Source organism: Medicago truncatula, chromosome 5 (genome assembly GCF_003473485.1).
Source record: "Medicago truncatula cultivar Jemalong A17 chromosome 5, MtrunA17r5.0-ANR, whole genome shotgun sequence".
NCBI lineage: Eukaryota > Viridiplantae > Streptophyta > Magnoliopsida > Fabales > Fabaceae > Medicago > Medicago truncatula.
In genome coordinates, this window is record NC_053046.1 from 36,967,904 (window position 1) to 36,989,450 (window position 21,547).

The 21,547-nt window shown below is 29.1% G+C and overlaps 2 protein-coding genes across 2 annotated transcripts; both read right to left on the minus strand.

Moving 5' to 3' along the window:
• Nucleotides 1-2,346: 2,346 nt before the first annotated feature.
• LOC120580589 (RING-H2 finger protein ATL66) lies at nucleotides 2,347-3,122 on the minus strand. Its single transcript, XM_039834561.1, has one exon. It carries the CDS (start codon nucleotides 2,993-2,995, stop codon nucleotides 2,483-2,485), a length of 513 nt encoding a protein of 170 aa, XP_039690495.1. The 5' UTR covers nucleotides 2,996-3,122; the 3' UTR covers nucleotides 2,347-2,482.
• A 13,640-nt stretch (nucleotides 3,123-16,762) lies between these two features.
• Nucleotides 16,763-17,998, minus strand: LOC11419935 (ethylene-responsive transcription factor ABI4). Its single transcript, XM_003616618.3, has one exon. The coding sequence runs from the start codon at nucleotides 17,772-17,774 to the stop codon at nucleotides 16,773-16,775; it is 1,002 nt and encodes a 333-aa protein (XP_003616666.1). The 5' UTR covers nucleotides 17,775-17,998; the 3' UTR covers nucleotides 16,763-16,772.
• Between the last annotated feature and the right edge of the window lie 3,549 nt (nucleotides 17,999-21,547).

Here is a 21,547-nt window from a genome sequence, read left to right on the forward strand (position 1 = left end):
AACAGATTTAAAAAATGAGAAAGATGAGAGCTGCGTCGAGTTTGAGTTTTCTTATCCTAACTAGTGAAAAGTCTCCCATTATCTAGTATTATGCATCATGCACAAGACATGTCTCAACAGAGCAAGCCATTGCTGACTCATAAGAGCAACAACATTAGTATTTAAATTTAAACTTACAATGTCAAACATATATATATATATATATATATATATATATATATATATAGTGTTATGGTGAATTATAAGACCTAGCTAGCTTTATCAACCCTAGCCGCCCTATACTTTTTCATTATGCAACGTGGTTCCATAACTCAATTATATGTAGAATCTGTTTTTAGCTACGCTTTTATGTTTTTAATGATTTTATGATTATGTTTGACAATGTAATGCAGTTTGTGATTATTTAACTTAATTTCACGTAACCATTTTGTAAATTATTTTTATTTATTTTTACGTTATCTTCGTCCTTTTATATGTAAATTTTAAGATTTAAATTTATAATTTTATTTTAACAATAATTCTTAATGTTCAAATCTACGGTTTTATATTCGTGTTTTCGCTCTTAGGTTTCAAATCTATGGTTCTACACTGGTGTTATCATATGAATCTTAAATTTGATGTTTAAAAATTCATGTGAAAACATATCAAAAGACAAAAGTGATGTAAAAATGAAAAAAGATAAAATAGTTGTCTGAAATTAAGGAGTATTGTTTGCATCAATTGTTTGACAAAATTAAGCTATAAACATTATGGTGGTTAAAAGTGGAATACGCCACATTCTCTTTTGATTACCATTCATGATGGTTTAACCCAATTTTATGCTTAAGAGCTATCATTTAGTTTGTAATTTGATTTTTCGCTTGTTTGTTTTATCACCTAAACTTTGTAACACTTTGATTTAGCTTTTCTTTCTAAAAGACACCTTGTGCTTTTGGTATTTAATTCAATTTTAACTTTTGAAGAAATTTTTTATCTGAAATTAAATTATGAAAGGGGTGTAATTTTTTCTTTAAAAGGAGTGTAATTTTTTCTATAAAATATCTAAAGGGTATAAAGATTAAGCCCACGTGTATATCCCAAAAATAAAAGAATAAAAATATGAAAAGAAACATAAGAAAAACTGAAAAAGTCCACTACCTTGGACGCTTGTCACATGCAAAGGAATTTCTTGGGCACCCCTTTCCTTTGGCATGATTCAATGAATTATCAAATTATTTAAACTTTAGAGAAAAGGAACTACTATAAGCAACAGCACATTTCAAATAAAAAACAATAAAACATTTAAGTTCGAATCATACTTTATGAAGCATTAAGCATATTAATTATTTATTTGTCAAAAAGTATATTAATTATTTACATTAGTAGATTACTAGGGGAATTATTTATATTTGTTAAAAGAATAAATTTAATACTCTTTCCCCTTAAAAATAATAATTAATATTCTATTTTTGGTAGATTCATAAATTTAATATTCTATCAATTAAAATTTTCTTTTTATTTATTTCCATCGATGCTTTTTTTTTCCTTCTTTCTGACATGTTGTCTATGTACAATGCTCTGAATTAATTTTTTTTTTTTACAATAATGCTTTAAATTATTTTTTTGAAGGAACCGCTCTTAATTATATTATTTGGTGAATATGAACATACACAATTGCAACTTAAAAAGAATGGACTTGAACAAATCATTTATTCATTAATATTTTTTTAAGTAGTTTTAGTAGTCAAAATTTCACCTTTCTAAACAAGAGATTTTAGGTTTAAATCTCGACCTTTATATATTGCAGTGTCCTAATCAACTCAACATATAGACTATTTATTCATATCTACATCAAAATTTAATACATGAATTAAGATTTAGTTCTTTATACTCTTTCTCTTTTGTAATACAGTGAGTCAACTATAATCGTTAGGTTAACAATCATGTATGACTTTATTAATCATGATCACTTCTAAAGGAACATTTGTGATTTGTTAATAACATAAAACTTTTAAGTGTCAATGTATTAAAATTAAACCATTCAGAAGAATCTAAATTTAATTCTAGATAAAATAATATTTGATTAAACTTTATTTATTTTTTTGATTAAACTTTGAATTGGAAACCTTTTACATCAAAAGAAGTGTTTGTAAAACCAATTTTTGCTTTCAAAATTTGTAAGAAATGCGTGTAAATTATAGATAAAAAACAAGAGAGATATAGATAAATATATGGTTTCACTTTCTTGTGTTCCTTTTATCTTTATCTGTTTGGGATGATTTTGCCTTAACATATTCCCCTTCTGACATAAACAAAATGAAAGCAACAATATGGTTCCTTTTTCAAATAAAATTTCCAACATAAAGATAGTTCAAACTAAAGTTCACAAATTTCAATCCAAAATAATTCACTATCATTAACATCTCTAATATTGCTTCTTAGATTTACATTGCTCGGAACAAATTATTCTCCAAATCATGTAAATTACTAACACTAAACAAGATTAAAGAGCAAGATTATATCTAATAGGTGGTTCTTGAATCAAAATCTTAGGAAACTCTAAATCAATCTTAAGAGAAGCTCTACACAAAGGACAACTAGAATGATTCACAAGCCATGCATCAACACATTCACAATGAAAATAATGATCACAACTCGGTAACACTTTCACCTTCTCACCATCTCTAAAAGTGCTTAAACAAATGCAACATTCCGTTTCCTCCAATGCATGGTTTGAAGTATTGGATTGGTGTAGTATGATAGGAAGCTTCTTGATGGCGTCGGCGTTGAGTCCTTCGGATTGAGAGGAGGAGAATGTGGAGGTGTGAGATGGCGCGTGGGGAGTGTGGTGGGTTTGGAAGAGCCAGCGGGCGCAGAGGAAGAGTGCTGTGAAGAGGATGATGATGGTGAAGATGGCAATGAAAAAGAGGAGTTTGTGGCCTTTGACTTGGAGTGGTTCGTCTTGGGGTTCGGGGTTGAAGGTCCAGTCGAATGTTTTGATGTTAGGGTTTGACATGGAGGATACGGTGGTTGTTGCGGCGGAGACCGGAGGTGGTGAGGTGGGAAGGAAGTGAGTGAGTGAGGGGAGTGGGGTCTTGTTTTTGAGTGGGTGATGAGTTGTGTTGTGGGAAAGAGTGAATGTATAGCATTATTTATAGTTGCTTTTGGTTATTAGGTGGAATTGCTAAGGATTCGATAATGGTAAGATTTTGAATAATTTTTATTTTTCTTTGTTATTCTATAAGTTGAACTATAATCCAATCCAATGTAACTTTTTTTTTTTTGGTTATTAGGAAAATTATCCAACATGATTTATACCTCCTATATATGAAGATGATACATAAGTTTGATGTAGTCATTTTCTTTCAATTATATCATTCAACTAAACTATTGTAATCAAAATGTTATTTTTTATAATATTATTTTAATATTTAATTAAAAAATAGTTAAATCTCTTTGTAATATGATCAATTCCATTACAATAAAAACATTAATGATATTTACGTTTATCCCTTCTATTTTTGGTTGTGTTCGGAGTTCGAACCTCACACTTTACATATATTGTGCATTATCCTTATCAACTGAGTTAAGCATACGAAGACAAACGTTTATTCCTCCTAAAGAAACGAGCAAGACTCAAACAAAAAAAAAACTCATTTAATAATCTTCTAATATGATTCCGATACAATTTTTTTAATGAAAATTTTAAAAATATTATACTTTTTATTATTATAAATTATTTTTTTTACTAAAATTAGCAAATACCATTTTTGAGAGATCCATATTGGACACATCCGTAATTCTTTTTATTTTTATTTTTAAATAAGGCACATCCCTAACTTGCAAACAAATTTAATATTTAAATGTTTTTAATAAATGTCATTCAATTTATTTATAAAGAAATGTCAATTCAATTAATTCCGATCTTATCTTATTCCTTTATAACCCCTTTTATTTACTTGGCAGTTTGAGGATAATAATTAATTTTCGAATATATTTAAAAATTAACTAAATTCAACAAAAAATTATATTAATATAAAATTATTCTACTATTTTTTTACTTGAAAGAAGTGCTGCGCCTCTAGTAAAAATTGTTGAATATAAATATTGTTCATGATATATGTGTCTTTTGAAAAGTCTTTGGAGCAATGGTAGTGGTAAGCTTGGTCCCTTAACTATTTAATTGATATCGTTTTGATCCCTTAACTAAAAAAAGATTGTTTGTGGATTTTAAGTTTTTTTTTAGTCTCGTTTTGGTCCCTTTTGTTAGAATTCCGTTAGGGTTTTAAAAAAAAATTAACTCCTGAACACGTGTCACCTTGTCATTGGCTCTGAGTTTTTTTTTTTTTTTACAAAAAAAAATTATTATTTTTTTTTAAAATATATATATATTTTTAAAAAAAATCCCAAAGCCAATGACAATGTGACACGTGTCCTAGAGTTAACACGTGTCACCTTGTCATTGGTTCTGGGGATTTTTTACAAAAAAATAAAATATACATATTAAAAAAAAATTATAAAAAAATATATATATATCTCAGAGCCAATGACAAGGTGACACGTGTCCACACTTAACGTTTTTTTATTAAAACTAACGGAAATCTAACAGAAGGGACCAAAACGAGACTAAAAAAAAACTTAAAATCCTTAAACAATCTTTTTTTTAGTTAAGAGACCAAAGTGATACCAATTAAATAGTTAAGGGACCAAAAAAGCATTTAAGCCTTAAAATAAATAGATAAAAATGAGCATATATATATATATATATGTTTATATATAGATGTTGAGAACTTGTAACCAAAAAAAAAGATGTTGAGAACTTTTTTAATTTGGTTACATTATAGTGAATTATTTTGGGCTGATTCATCTTTTTAATATAATTTTTTTCCTGAGTTTCGTCAATGTCCTCGTGATTTCTTTTATTTTTTTCTTTATTTTTATCTACATTGTTATGAAAAGAAAAAAAAATTAGTAGTTTCAAATATATATATAGCTATTTTTTTTCTTTGTTTAATGATACTATTTCTAAAATATGTTCCAATTAATATCCAAGAGCGCTTATATGAGATAATAAATAGGTTTCTTTCAGCTTAACTAAAGTCTTGAGTTCGAATTTAGCCTTGGACATGCAACAATGTTAAAACACTTAGGGAGAGCTTGCCGCACATTTGAGTCTCACAATACTCGATGAATTAATCTCCTCAGTTGCACGCGGAAGATACCCGATTCACACCAAAAAAATATCCCAATTAATACTACGTGTTTTTATTTGTAATTGTTATTTTAATTTTAAAGAATGGATTTCTATGAAGAACGTGGCATGGTTGTTAGTAAAAAAAATTGGAAATATTTTTAAATCGTACATTGACAACGCATAAGAAAACCAAATAGAATGAAGTTTCTTCCTTGAAAAACTAAGAATATAAAATTTTCTCCAAGATAAACATAATATATAAAAAAAAAAGCAGCTAGACAGAGCAATTTCGTTGTAAAATTATTACTTGTTGTTTGATTTTTTTTTTTTTTTTTTACTAAACTTCTTTGATGTAAATTGTTAAAAAAAAAGGGTTACATTTCAATTTGCAGCCGGCTGAATTGTTGGAGAATAATATATTATTCTATTATTATTCAAACACGTTAATACAATAATATTCACACAAAACCAATGAATAACAGTCACACTCTAACTGTAAATAATAAAATAGTTTACTTGTGGTCAAACACAATATTCAACTTCATCCAAAGTTACGTTCACATTCACATTTTCTAGATAAGATTAGCATCTTCAATTTTTACTGCCTCTTCATTCTTCACGCTACATGTTTAAATTTGAAAATGAAATTTCTTACCGTTCCAACTTGCTTGTATATTCACCAAATTATAAAGTAAATTGGTAGAAGATTTTATCAATTACTAGTTACTACCAGCAGCTAAAGTTGAACGCTTTTACCTCCACACAGCAACACGTAGCAATATGAAATTTTTAAGATTATCCTAGTAGTATTTTTTTTGTTCATACCGTACGTGATTTCGGTCCATTAAGACTTGGTCATAAAGATTTTATGAGCTTATCTATGATATTAATGTCGGAGATTTAAATTCATTCTACTAGATTTTATTTATGTTACACACCAATAGATTTGATGTTACGTCCAACATTCACCTTTTATGTCGCACACGCTATTTTGGGCTTGACAAAAGGAATAAAATATAGGATACTTAGATTAATTAATGTTACATTAGTCCGTACTAATAACGAAAAGCTATTGAAAGAGACATGCTCAAAACAGAAAGTATAGGAACACCAAAATACAACACTTGATTTGCTTGACCAAATAAAGAAGTTTGTAAGAAACAAAGAATTAATGGTTGAAACCATGCTCTTCGTGGATACTATCCGACCGGAAAATAAGATTATTATTTTCTTAAGGAAAATAAGACCGTTTGACCAAGATGAGGTACACAAAAAGTAGTAGAATCTAAAGTAGTATATATATTGGTAGAAAATTGTGATGATTTAACGAGGCATTATATTCTTGTATATTTTCTCCATGTAAGGTAATTTTATTTCAGATACTATCAAACACTACTAGAGTATTTTGTGAAGTGTTTTGCCACTACAGACATACATTTTGGTCAATTTTTTGTGTGTGTGGTGGAATCAAGAAGCTTCTAAAAGTAGCTTTACACAAACACATACTAGTGGCTCTTAGATGTGGAAACAAACATACATAGGTTAAAAATGGAGGCATTTCTCAATCATGGTTTAAACATTGATTCAATATATTGTGAGAGAGACTAACTCATTTGTTAGACCAAACTTGAGTTGGTGGATACTTGTCCATATTTAATGGTAGTATGCATTAAAGTTATATAGGAGCACGGTGAATCTATCATATCAATATTTTAAGAGTGTAGTTGATATTATAGACTACATATATCATTAATTGAATATGAACAACATATATAATTAATTAAATGAATAAAAAATATTACATTTACTTATAATTAACAATGGAGGAAGTACTACTACTTAATCATTTAAAATAGATATTTTTAATCAATGGTCTATGGTACATATTATAAATATAACTCCATTCAATCACATGGAGTAACGACAACAGAGCCAAAGGATGTTGCTGTTTACACATATGATAGGGCTGAAAAACATATGTAAAAGACGAAAATGCCCCTGCGGCAGTTAACTATCGAAGTTTCTTTGGCAGTTAACTGCCGACGAAAAAAAAAAAAAAAAAACCTCGGCACTTTACTGCCGAGGAACTCATCAATTTTTTTTTTTCCTTTTTCATTTTGTTTAATTGGTATGGGCATGGGATAGACTTATATTTGATTTTGATGTATGAAAATTGTGACAGATCCATCACTTTGCTAATAAAAATGCTGAGTTGCAGAGGCTTAGTGGCATCTACAAGAAGGCTTAGTGTCACTTTGCTAATAAAAAAAATTGATGAGTTCCTCGGCAATAAAGTGCCGAGGTTTTTTTGTTTTTTTTTTTACTTTTTTCGTCGGCAGTTAACTGCAGCCGGTTCCAAACTTCGGTAGTTAACTGCCGCAGAGGCAAAAACGTCATTTACTCGTGTGGCACAACCTTATGTAACGTGGGAACATCAATTCTCAAGGATAAAACACTTTAACTGCACTAGCAAGTTAAAGGAAAAAAAAACACACTGCACTATGCACCAGCAGATTGAAGAAAAAGACCTTAGCTGCTACACAACCAAACCAAACAAGAGAAAGTAACGATCCAAGTGTTCCTACTAAACCTGCCAAAATGCCCCCATAATAATTTAAAAAATAATTTTCATTTATGTCAAGTATTTATTCTCCTTGTAATATATTTTTGGGAGTTTCTACGGTACACCTTTCAATTAAGGTGTACCAGTACACCTATTTCATAAATCTATAAGTTAACGATAATTTTTATGTGATAAAGAGATCTTTATCGACTTTTATATTTTAGAAAATATTATCCCATAAGAAAAAACATCATTTCATTTTTTTATAAGAATTATACTAAATTTTTTAACATTTTATTGAAAAAAATAATCAATATTCACTATTATGAGTAATAAAAATTAAAAAAATTTAAATTTTGCTTTGCCGACACTTTTGAAAAATAAAATATAATTATTATAATTATAAATGATAGAAAATATTTTTTTTTAAAGAAAATAAATCATTAAAGTATTCATTTAAATAGACGGATGTACCAGTACACTCAAAATTATCGAGTGTACCGTAGAAATTGCCTATATTTTAATGCATGATTTAATTAATAATTATAAAGATATGGATATGTTTTTTGTGTAAAATATTCATTTTATGTGTGTTATCTTATTTCTCTAAGATTCATAAACAAGGTAAATCAAAGGCTTAGCAACTAGAAAGCAAAGAGCTTATCTTTGCGGGAAGAATAATTCTAACCAAGTATGAGTTTCAAGTGTTGCCTACTTATGTGATCACACAACATTCCACCCTAAAACAATTTGTTGAGAAGTTGGCAAGAAGTGTAGACGTTTCATCTTGGGGAATAGTGATTCGACAAAAAATCGCACTTGGTGGCTTGGAACAAGGTTTGAAATCCTAAACAAGCATGACACTACGGACAAGCAAAAATTAGTGAGGGAAAACATGAAATCCCTATCTCATTCTGTGATTAAATTTTGCGACCAATGAATTTGTGAGAGATTTTATTTTTTCCATCACTAATTTCCCTCCCAAATTTTACTTTTTCTAGTAATGCGAGGGTTTGGTTTGAGGAAACCTAGAGGTAAATATTGTCTATGATGAAAGAAAATTGGAGATTATGCACTAAAACAAATGAACTATGGAATAATATCACCAGAGGTAAGTATCGTTGTGGTATAAATGTTTTTCCTATAATCAATCTTACAAGAACTAGAAGTAATTTTTTGGGAGGTTTCAGTGATTCTTAGAACCAATTTCAAGATAATATCATATGAAAAATCTGTCAGCTTATGGACAAACCATTGGGTACCCAATTTAGGCTATCTTTTGATTAAATCAAAGGCATAGCCAAAAAAGTTACACTTGAACGGCTAACATAAAAATATATTTTGAACTCATAATAATACAGTAAAATAAATATATAATTACATTATATAAAATAGTTTTGATATATGATTAAAAATAATACGATAAAAGTTACTCAAATAAAATTAGTTTCTCCAATATTTTAAATATTAGTTATGAATTTCTCATGTATTTGGATTTTAGGTTTACGATTGAATGGAGTTGAAATGAATAAACCATTTTATAACAAATTTTGGACAATTTTATCTCTTATACTCACATTATATTTTTACTCTCTCTCTCTCTCTCTCTCTCTCTCTCTCTCTCTCTCTCTCTCTCTCTCTCTCTCTCTCTCTCTCTCTCTCTCTCTCTCTCTCTCTCTCTCTCTCTCTCTCTCTCTCTCTCTCTCTCTCTCTCTCTCTCTCTCTCTCTCCCCTTAAAAAATGAATCAATAATATATTTTTGGACGTTGTGTTAACTAAAATAAATGAACATGGTCGAATATGCCTTGAAAGCTGGTTTTCACTCTTGGATGTTGCCTTATGCACGGAGCGTATCGACCCATGCACAACGGGCACACATGCGTTTAATATATAAATTCATGTTATCGACATAGTTTTTGGTGGGAAAAATTGGGAATTCTAAGGTTACAAAAAAGAGATATTTTAGGGTTGAAAGCTCTTGGAAAAATTATAGGGTTAGAAAACACTTTGTGAATAAATCATTGAATTTCTTCACAAGAAGAGGTGCAAAGAGTAAACATACAAGTTGTTATTGTTGAAGATAATTTCTTGTAACATTTTGGTTTCTCTTTGTAAAAATTTATTGACAATGAATTGGAGAGATTCCTCTTTTGCGATGTGGATCAAATTTGGGCAAACTAAGTGAACAAATATTGTCATTTTTTTTTTCAAAAAATAAAATAAAATATTGTCATATTTTTCTTTATTCTCCTTTATCGTGTTGTTTTGTCTTTGCTTGTTTGATCACCTTGGTTGCTGCTAATTTTGCTCCATAAATTAACACATTGGTGTGAGTTTTTATTCGAATTCACAATAAACATGAATAATAAAATTTAATGAAAATATTATTACAGAAATTAATTGAAAATAAATTTCATTTTAATTAAACATAGAAGATAAAGAGAGAAAAAAATTATAGCACATAATTAGTAACAAGCCAAGTAGAGTAAAATAACAAATAACTATTATATAAAAAATATATAAAGGATTGTTTCTTTTTGAATAACTACTATTATAGCACATATCCAAATAATTTGTTTATTCCATTTCTGAAGGTTAGTTTCTTTTAGCTCTTATCCACAAGATTTGTTGAACTTATTAATGGTTAAGTTTTCTTATCCACTAGAGTAAGCGATGCCGCAATTTTAGCTAAACTCGTTACAAAATCTCTATATAATAGAGGACTCCACTCGGTTCAAAAAACATACCAAAGAGTTCCATTGAGTTGTCAAGATTTTTTTTTTATCTTCCTCTCTTCATGCTTGATGCACTTCTGAGCCAATTCTCCCATTTCTTTTTTGTCCCTTCGAAATTAAGAGTATTCTTAAGTTTTTCCCTTCGAAATTAAGAGTATTCTTAAGACTATAATATTTTTTAGGCAATTTGGAAGTTAACTTCAAACACAATGTGGGATGGTTCGGATTTTGGGTGATTTGGAAGTTTTTTAGGCCAAAAATCACAACTTTTGAAATGAGGGGAGGGTTTTGATTGTTGCGCACATATAATCTAAACGGGGATAAAAATGAAAATTTGAAGGGCACACGAGAAACTTGAAGGGTGGAAAAAGAAATTCTCAACTAAAATGACTAATTGGTTTTGGGGGTTGGAATTTAAATAGAAGAAAGACCGAATCTAAAAAGATAACCAAAGTAACCCAAAGATGAGTATGTTTTAATTAGGTGATTTTTATTTGCGTCCTACACACTTCTCAAACACCGCACTACATTTCAAATTTTTGCTCCCGAAAGTATGAAATACGTTCAAGACCCCATTCTTTTGGATTTTAGTATCCGAAAGTAGATAGGCAAGCATTTTAGAAGACTGAAATTGTGAACAAATGTTTTTTATATTCGATAGTCATCACATTGGAACACATAACTCTACTTCTGCATAAGTCAATGGTATATTTCACAATTAAACATTGAGCTAATATGTGTTTTGGTATTTAAAGTTACTATGATATCGGAATAGGATTGAGTGACTTTGTAGAGGAAAAGTCATGATGATTTTTTTTCAATTCGTCTCATCTTAACCATAATTTCGCTTTTATTTTTCTCTTTTATATATAAAACACTTTAAATACACTAAAGCCACCATAATATTCCTTCCCTAAAGTCATACAATCTCAATCCAAAGTTATCATCAAGTTAGTCTTCTTCGATGGCCAGGTGCAGGACATTACCCATATCCTAATTATGAGTGCGAGTCCGTTTATTACGCATTAAAAATTTAGATATTATGAGCCCGTTTGTTATAGTTTTTTTTAAGAAAAAAATCATTTTTTTTAAACAAATAATCACTTTTAAGAGTTTTGCATCCGTTTGTTATAGATTTTTAAAAAAATCAAAATCTAAAAAAAATCTAAAAACAGTTTCTCAAAAAATAGATTTTTTTTAGAGGAGAGAGAAAATATAATTTAAAAGATTGAATTAAGGGTCCGTTTGTTACAGATTAAAATAAAAGTGATTTTGACATAAAATAATTTAGAGATTTTATGAAAAATCAAAATCTATTTTGCGTTTGTTTACCGTAATAAAAATCACTTTTTTTAAACAAAAAATCTAGTTCGTTTGGATACAACTATATAAAATATATTTTTTGTTACAAAATTAGTTTAATCTTTTAAATCATATTTTCTCTCCTCTAAAAAAAAATCTATTTTTTGATAAGTTGCTCTTAACAGCTTCTCATTTGAAACTGTTTTTAGATTCTGAGTTTTTTAAAAAGCTGTAACAAACGGATGCAAAACTCTTAAAAGTGATTATTTTTTATTTTTTAAAAAAAAATGATTTTTTTTCTTAAAAAAACTAACAAACGGGCACTTATTTTGTAACAAAAAATCCCTTTTATATAGTTGTATCAAAACAAACTAAATTATTTGTTTAAAAAAGTGATTTTTGTTACGGTAAACAAACGTAAAATAGATTCTGATTTTTCACAAAACCTCTAAAATATAATCTCTAAATTATTTTATGTCAAAATCACTTTTATTTTAATCCGTAACAAACGAGTCCTATATTTTAGAGATTTTATGAAAAATTAGAACCAATTTTGCGTTTGTTCACAGTAATAAAAATCGTTTTTTATTTAAAACAAATAATCTAGTTTGTTTGGATACAACTATATAAAAGTGATTTTCTCTCTCTCTAAAGAAAATCTATTTTTTGAGAAGCTGCTCTTAGGCCCCCGTTTGGATAACAATTTATATAGATGCTTATAGCATTAGGGCTTATAACATTAGAGCTTACATCATAAGCTCTTATACTTGATAAGTTATTTATGTTTGGATATGTACACTAAAAAGTACTTCATAAATTGAAGTGTTTGGATGTGACATTATATAAGCAATTATCGAAATTTTAAATATTTTTAATTTAACAAAAAAATCAAAGAATTTAACCACAATTATCAAGAATTTTTTTGATGAAATTAATCAAGGCGTAAAAAAACAATATTATAATATATATATATATATATATATATAGTATAATCAATATTTGTCCTTAAAAAATATCAATATTCATATAAGACAAAATTAACATTAGAGGTGTAAATATACTTATCATATATATAGATATTAGTGTACAATTTGTTACAAAAAAAAGACAAATTAAGTTTCTTTTTTTTTATTCAGTTTCATTTTGTTACGCAAAAAAAAAAAAAAATATTCCTTTAAAAAAAAAAATCTTAGTTACATGTGTTACTTTAGTAAGATAAGTATATATCAGTTTTGTTACTCATGCACCGCCAAAGATAACTAACATTATAATTAAAATATTCCTTAAAAAAAATTATAATTAAAATACATGTTTTGAAAAAGTGGATCCAGAGAGAATCGAATGAGGTTACATAAATTCATAAGCTCCTTGTTAAGCCGGAGGGTAGGCTGAAAATTTAAGCTTATTAAAATATGGCATAAGCAGCTTATGAAACTATGATAAGCTATTTTTATTTATTTACCCAAACACCTTTAAAAAGGCTTATGCGAGTAGATAAGCCCACATAAGCTCAAAATAAGGCAATCCAAACGGGGCCTTAATTGTTTATCATTTGAAGCCGTTTTTAGATTCTGATTTTTAAAAAAAAGTTGTAACAAACGGATGCAACACTCTTACAAATGATTATTTTTTCTTCTTAAAACAACTATAACAAACGAGCTCTGAATTTCTTATCAATTATTAAACTGATCTTTGTATTACAAAATATTGACACTGTTAATTTTTTTTCTTCTTTTTTTAGATTCATTACCCTCTTATCATCTTCATCAACCATCTAGTGTTCTTATAAATTCAGATTTGAAAATATTAAATAATTGGGATCTAAGTACCTAACAACAAATTTGGTTCTTCTTCAAAACCAAAAATTGGTACTCCCTCCAACCTTAATGATAAGCATCCTTGATTATAAACAAAAGTAGGTAACAAAAGTCATGTATTAGAATCACATATAAATTAAATACACCAACTTTTTTTTATATATATTTTTCATATAGTGACGATCAAAGAGAGTATTCTTCAACACGAACAAATGGGATCCTCTTTGAAACCAACAAATGGTTTCTCCTCATCACACACACATACTTAAAAAAAAGACATAACGACACATCTTTTTATCCGATTGTCTTTCATTCCGTGTAAATTTCTATATATAACGTCTCAAATTAGAAAAAAATAAAAATAAAATATATAGTTGTCTTCAACATTTATTATAAATCCTTGAGAGTTGAGTAACTTAATTTGTTTAAATCAACCGTTGATGATTTAGAGGTCATGAATTTAAACTCGAATAAATGAGTAAATATTAATTTAATTTTAACTGCTAACATTTATCATTACAAAATATTCCTCTTTGAAATCGAAAAAATGGTCATTCTCAACTCCCATTAATAGATCATCTCAAAACCCAAAAATGTATATACAAACAAAAGGTTCTTCTTCAAGGAAGAATTGGTTTTTTTATTCTTTTTGAATTATGATTTTCTAAATGGAATTTGTGAAACAAGATTCAGTTTAGGGATTAATTGGTGGATTGAGGAAAAAAAATGTGTTTATTACGTTAGAAGATTAATGAACAATAGTATTTGAGAGTAATTTTCATCCGTGGCTTCGCCTCTTCTTTTTCATGGTGGTTGATTTTGGGTTTTTAAAAGAACGTAATAAATTTTTTAAAAAGATTAGTGGTGCTAACATTTTAGAATAAAATATCAACTTGTAAGAAAATATGAAAGTTATACTTTCCTATGTCCTTTTACAGACGACAAATACCACTAAAAAACTAGCACACAAACTACAAAGTCACATATACATTTGGATTGTGTGTGGCGTTTCGGGGGGGTGTTGGAGGATGAGGATCACCTGTTTTGCAAATGCAATTTCTCTAATTTGATTTGGTATCATATTTTCAAATAGGTGGGTACATGAGAGGTGTTACTCGGAAATGTTACTTTCTTTTAGACTAGTTTATGTGTTTCGTTGGATCGAATATCCCTTGGAATTTTTGTGGTTTGAAGGATCAAATACTATTTGTATATTTCTCTTATTCTATCTATAAAAATTCGTTTTACAGCTTTTTTTTTATAGGTAAAGATGTAGGTTGAGTTAAGCCTTTCCGACTCTAGCACCAAGTTAGTAAAGGATAAAGAATCTCTCACAAAAAAAAAAAAAAAAAAAAAAAAAAATATATATATATATATATTAAGAGTAATTTTGCCTCATAATCTAATCTGACTTACCCCTAAAAAAAAATAAAATTCTAATCTAACTTGGCTATTTTTTTCCGGTGCAAAAAATAAAAACTCGTCTAATTTTTTTAAAAGGAACTCGTCAAAATTTTTATACTTCAATACTACCTTCGTCCCTAAATATAGGAGTCTTTTGTCAAAATTGCGGAGATTAAAAAAGTTGGTTGTAATATTAAATTTGTATATAATTATTATTGTTTTTACAATTTTATCCTTAAGAGAGAGTTAATTTATGTTTTCAATATAATATTTATTGTTGATTGAAAAAAAACTGCAAAATAAATAAGGGTATGTTGGTAAAGAAATAATTAATGTACTTGAAAACATCAAAGAAGTCTTATAAAAAGGGACAAAATATTTTTTCAAAAGAATCTTATAATTAGAGTTCGATTTGATAACATATAGGGTTGTCAAGATCCATTATTTTTTTTAAGGAAGACGCATTGTTTTTTTGTATTGATAGATGAAATGATGAAGTCATTGTAAATTCACACATAAGTAGATGTTTTGAATATCGAACTTCGATCATGTCATCCACTTAAGAATTTTGATATTTTTATTAGTTGAGCTAAGACTTGTAGACCGTCAAAACCCACTTTTATGCTTATAGTTTATGTATTTATTTTTCTCTCTATTAAATTGAGTAATGATACATAGACACCCTTAGGTGGCAATACACCTTTTGACACCCACACAAAAATCTGACACGTAGTTACGTGGATCCCGCACAATCACACTTTCTCTTTTCTCTCATCTTCTCTCTTCCTAATGCATGGGGTGTACAAGGGTGTATGGAAATAAAAGGTGTCTATGTATCATTACTCATTAAATTATAGTTTATGTCTTACCACATCATTTGACTAAACAAAATCCGTTTGGTATCGATGCATTTTTTTTATAAATTATAACTTATCATTATTTATCTTAATTTTATCAAACTAATCTTAATTGAGTTTTTTTAATATTAAATAAATATATTATTTTTATCAAACTAATCTTAATTGAGTTTTTTTAATATTAAATAAATATATTATTTTTATGTCATTTCATATTTATGAAATTATCTACCACTAATTTTCTTTGTTACTACAAAATTCATCAACTATCTACTATAAATTCATCCGCAATAAATTAACTTATCAATATTCACTATTTTAATAGAAAACGGAGCCATTTTCTTTACTGTAAGTGAACAAAATTGACAGAAAAACATTTGGTTACATTATCCTGTACCATTTTTTATCAGAAAAATTTACTCATCTTTTTGGTTTGGTGAAGAGTAAGAAATCAAATTTGACTCCCTATCTATCAATTGTCATTTCCAAACAGTCAAAGTTGAAATTCCAAGAAATCAGAAAACCCTAGAAACCGATTTAATCAATTAACAATGCATTGAATTATCAATTCTGAGTAACAGAAAAATAAAGTAAAATTAAATAACTCACCAGTCACCACAAAATCAGAAGAGACAAAGAGGAAAACTCTACTGTACCTCTCATTGATCCCTTGCAAAAGAAAGTACCATAAGCAATAGAATCACACTAGGGTTTCTTTTCTTCAGATGAAAATCCACAAATAAATATAATCAATAAACACACTTTATTCATATTAATATCAATCATCAATCTATAATTTATTAAAATCATCTTCCTTGAGTATAGTCCAATCAAAACAATCCCAAAAAAAAAAAAATACACTCCTAGTATATATTTAAAATAAAATTATGAAAACTGCAATAATTAAAAATAATTAATTTCTCAAAAATCAAAGAAGAATGGATCATTATAATCCCATAAACTAGTTGTATAATCTTCCTCACTTGTCAAAGCTGGCCACATAGAATTTGGAGAACCAACACAATCACCCACTGGATCCAGATCCACTGTTCCATCAATATCATTATTATTTTGAGAACCAAAATTTGATGACCCCACACAATTCTGAATATTCATCTGCTGCTGTTGCTGATTCAAAACATGTTGTGCATGTTGTTGATTCAAAACATTTTGTGCATGTTGTTCTTGATCATGATGATGACTACTATGAATATTCTGACCGTACGAAGTAATTGATTTAACAGAATCACCACTTGCATGTTCAAAATCTTGATTTAGTTGTTGATGATGATATTGTTGATGCTGTTGCACTTGCACTTGCACCATTTCTTGATGAGGGTTATGATGAAAATGAACTAAACCATTATTGTTATTATAGAAAACTGGTTGGTGATGATGATGAAAATTATTGTAAACACCAAATGGGACAAAATTATTGTAAACTGAGAAACCAGAAGGACGAGGAAGTAAAGGACGAAGAGTAGTATTGGAATTGGAAGAAGAAGAGTTACGAGAAGAAGATGAAGAGTTTTGAGAAGAAGAAGAAGAAGCTGAAGGTTGAAGATTAAGCTGAGCCCTAGAACCATAGAGAATAATAGCAGCACGATCATAAGCTTTAGCAGCATCTTCAGCAGTTGAAAAAGTACCAAGCCATTTACGAGTACGTTTACGTGGTTCACGAATTTCAGCAACCCATTTACCCCAACTACGTTGTCTTACACCACGGTATCTGAATTTGTTGTTATCAGGTCCACCTTTACCTTTGCATTTACGGTTACTTTTATTGTTGTTGGTAGTGTTACTGCTGCTGCTGTTATTACTGTTGTTATCAGTGCTGTTGTTAGATGTTTCACTTGGAGTGGTAGTAACAACGGTGTTGGCGGTGGGTTTGGTTTCTTGAACATGATGAAGAGGTGAATCCATTTTTAAAAGGAAAGAGTGTGTGAGAGATGAATGAAAAAAGAAAAGATGGAGAGTGACTACTTGGTTACCTCGTTCAGTGTTATTGTTTCTTCTGTGATGAAATGAAAGTGGTTTCAATGTTAATGGTGGAATAGGGCGGTTGTGCAATTTTGTTTATTTTTTTATATATGAGAGAGAGTAATGAATGAAAGGGATTGTTTTGCTTTGTAAGTGAATAAAGAAAGAGAGAGAGAGAGATAGAGATACCACCATTAGATATGTGCACATTGGTTTGGGAATTTGGAATCATTTAAATTTTGTTGATTTTTTATTTCTTGACCTTGATAGTCAGGTTTTCTCTTTCGAGGATGGTGTGTTATTTGGGATAAAGTTAATTCCTAGGCGATTACAACTAATTCCTAGGTAACTAATTAATGCATGACATTAGTGCTAGCTACCACCTAAGGTTGAACATGTTTTAGTCATTGATCTTAATAGACTTCAAAGTAGGCCGAAGTAGAATAACGTTCTTTTTAATTTGACTTTTAGATGAAGCGATCGTGAGCATTTTGAGTTCAAGTTAACAAGAAAGTAAATAGAGAGCGATTTTTAGGAGAAAAGAACATGTACTTTGTGATGAGATGATGAAAGGAGATATTTATACGGCTATTGAAAGGAGCCATTGTGGAGTAAAATGGACCGTTACGAAAGATGATCTTGATCAATGGTTGGATTTCGTGACCGTCGCTCAATGAGTGCATTGGGTTATTGCGGAACTCGGGGATTCTGTATAAGGTGAAGCAGTTTCTGAGTCAAATGTATTCTAGAAAGAGATGGATTGTGATGTTGTGCTCCGAAACAGTTATAAAAACTATACTACCACGAATGCTAGACTAATACTCCATCATACACTAACCTATAATTTATTGACTTATCTTATTTGAACATCAAATACAACATTGTAACTTTTTATTTTTAATTTTCTATTGTTTTTATCGAACTTTAAAATTGGTCGGTGATTCAGCTAATAGGTTAACTTTACAACATGCGATTTTTTTTTATTTTTTTTTACTTCAAAACGGTTATGTCAAAGAAGAAATTATTATGTCCCTCGATTATGACTTCCTAAGCTACTCAAAAGAATGTTAGTTACAATTTTGGGCATTTACTAAACTAATGAAACATTAATAAATTATAAAGCATAAAGATAAAAGACAAATTACGATAAAATAATAAGTTTGATTGATTTGTGTCGAAAATGACACGAACAATAATTATTCATTCATAAACAAAACTTGTGTCCTTGGCCAATGATCATGTCCTATAAAATCTAATACGATTTCTCGTAATTAAGCTTTTCTTACAAGTAATGTGCATGTTTGTACGTGGTGCTTCATGTTTTGCAGCATTCTCATTTTTTTGATTCGAATCTCTCTCTCTCTCTATATATATATATATATATATATATATGAAACACAAGTCTTTAAGTTTGAATTGTTAATTCTACTTGTTTTTGAATGATTCTAAGTCCAACACCCTTTGTGAGATCTAGACCTAATTAGAAATACTCACCCAACTTGTATTTGATTGGTCTCAAGTCGTCCGACCTTCATTCGATTACATGGACGTTTTGTTAATCGTCTTCAATTCGGTTGTGTGCATTTATAACGCTTGCACTTATTAACTCCCTCAACCATAAATTATAAGTTGTTTTGAACATTTGACACAAATTTGCATATGATAGAAAAACCCTTTTATAAAAGAGTGATGTTATATACGCAACGTAAGAATTTTTTCCAAACTCTTCATGAAGCCTTAAATATAAGTTAACGTGGCAAAACAATTTTAAATTTTAATTCTGTAATTCAAGGAAATCATGATTGTGGTCACTACTAAAAAAAGGTCAATTTCGGACGGAATTTACGGACATTTCCCACGGAATTCGGACGGAAATGTGTTTTCGGACGGAATTCGGACGGGTAAGGTGGCATCTGAAAAGGCCGCGTCGTAAATTAGAATTTCGTCCCAAATTCCGTCCCAAAATTATTTCAGACGGATTTCGGACGGAATTAAGTAAAAATTTCCAACGAATTTCAGACGGAATTAAGTTAAAACTTCCTACGAATTTCGGACGGAATTAACCAAATATGTAAAAAAAAATATATATTCCTAAAACCAATATTCAAGAAAAAAAATTATCATTGTGAAAATATAATCAGTCTCATAAAATGTACTTAGTAAAAATTCACAATATAACAAGAGTATCACAATGTACTAATACAACTCAATATTCATTTCAATAAAAATATAATTAGAGTATCACAAAATGTACTTAGTATAACTCAACATTTCCTTTCAAAAGAAAACTCAACATTCATATTAGCTAAAGAAATTTTAATAATAAATAAAATAAAACATTCCAAAGCATTAGATGATCATCCTCTTGCATCCATAGGAGAGAATCAAGCTCAATTGTATCATCAATTACCAAAACAACGTCAAGACTTAATCTTTAGTACTCCTACATAAAAAATTAACATGATCAGAAAATTATCAAAAACAAATGAAGGTGCAAAAAGGAATAAACCCTCAGAAAAACTATGGTAACTATCATGAGACTTATCTATAACCACTCAATTTATTAAAACTCTACTAAACAACAAAACTCGACCCAAATTAACAAGCTCAAAGACATGTACAAACACAATACTAATAGTTACATAACCATCACAGCAGTTGAACAAAAAAAAACATTAATGTCTGCAAAATCAGACTCATAATCATGAAAATAACTCCTAAACCAGTGAAAATAAACCGGCACAAACCAAGAAGAAATTGAGCATACCAAAGGAGAAAATTGATGATCGATATCTGAACCAAAAAACCAGAACAACATCAAAGTCTGATTTGAAATTGTGCACCTTACATCATCTAAGTTTGACATGCATGGTATGCATAAAATGTGAGAATTGGATCTGCCACTTTTCTAGCTTCAACCCTCTAAATTACCAAAACTATCAAAATAATAATCTATGGCATACAAGCATGTTAATTGATACTTCAAATCCGACTAATTTAAGAGACCACAAAGAGAAATAATATTGCCCATGACAAGATTGCAGGACAAAATATAATGCTTGATTAGTGCTTACCTAGTCAACTATTATCTGACAATTTATCCTTAATAACTTGATAAAAACAGCCCGATTTTTAGCTAGATTTATTTTAATTATTTTTATTATGTGTTTTATATGTTTATGTGTGATTAATCATCATTGGGTGCATTTTCATGGGTTTCGTATTAGAAGGGTATTTTGATAATTTTGTGAGGATGGGTAAAATTATAATTTTTAATGGGAATTGCTTTTAGTAATTAGTGAGAATGGTTATTTCATTAAGTTACTAGAGAAAGTCGAGATTTTACCGTTAGTGACATTTTACCGTTATTAATTAAAATATCGTTTGGAGTGTAGTAATATTTTTGGTTTGAATAGAAATGGATTAAGCCCACTAGAAACTAAGTTAAGCCCATTAGTGGAGATAACACTAGGGTTGTCTTAGAAGAATCAATTCATTAATTTCACAAAATATTTCTAGAGAGAGGTAGAGAGAGAAAGAGGTGAAGAGAAGAAAAAAGGTTTTGGAGAGAAGAGCTTGAGGAATCAATTGGGGTAAGCTTAGGAGCTGAATTGAAGCAAGAGTTTGGGTTAATCTTCTTCTAAGGTAAGGGGGTTAGTTATTATCATAATCATGTACAATTTTTGCATTTTCTCATGTTGTATGAAAATGGGTTG

Excerpts from the sequence above, each read along its gene's own strand:
- LOC120580589 (XM_039834561.1), bottom strand. The coding sequence starts at position 2,995 with ATGTCAAACCCTAACATCAAAACATTCGACTGGACCTTCAACCCCGAA.
- LOC11419935 (XM_003616618.3), bottom strand. The coding sequence starts at position 17,774 with ATGGATTCACCTCTTCATCATGTTCAAGAAACCAAACCCACCGCCAAC.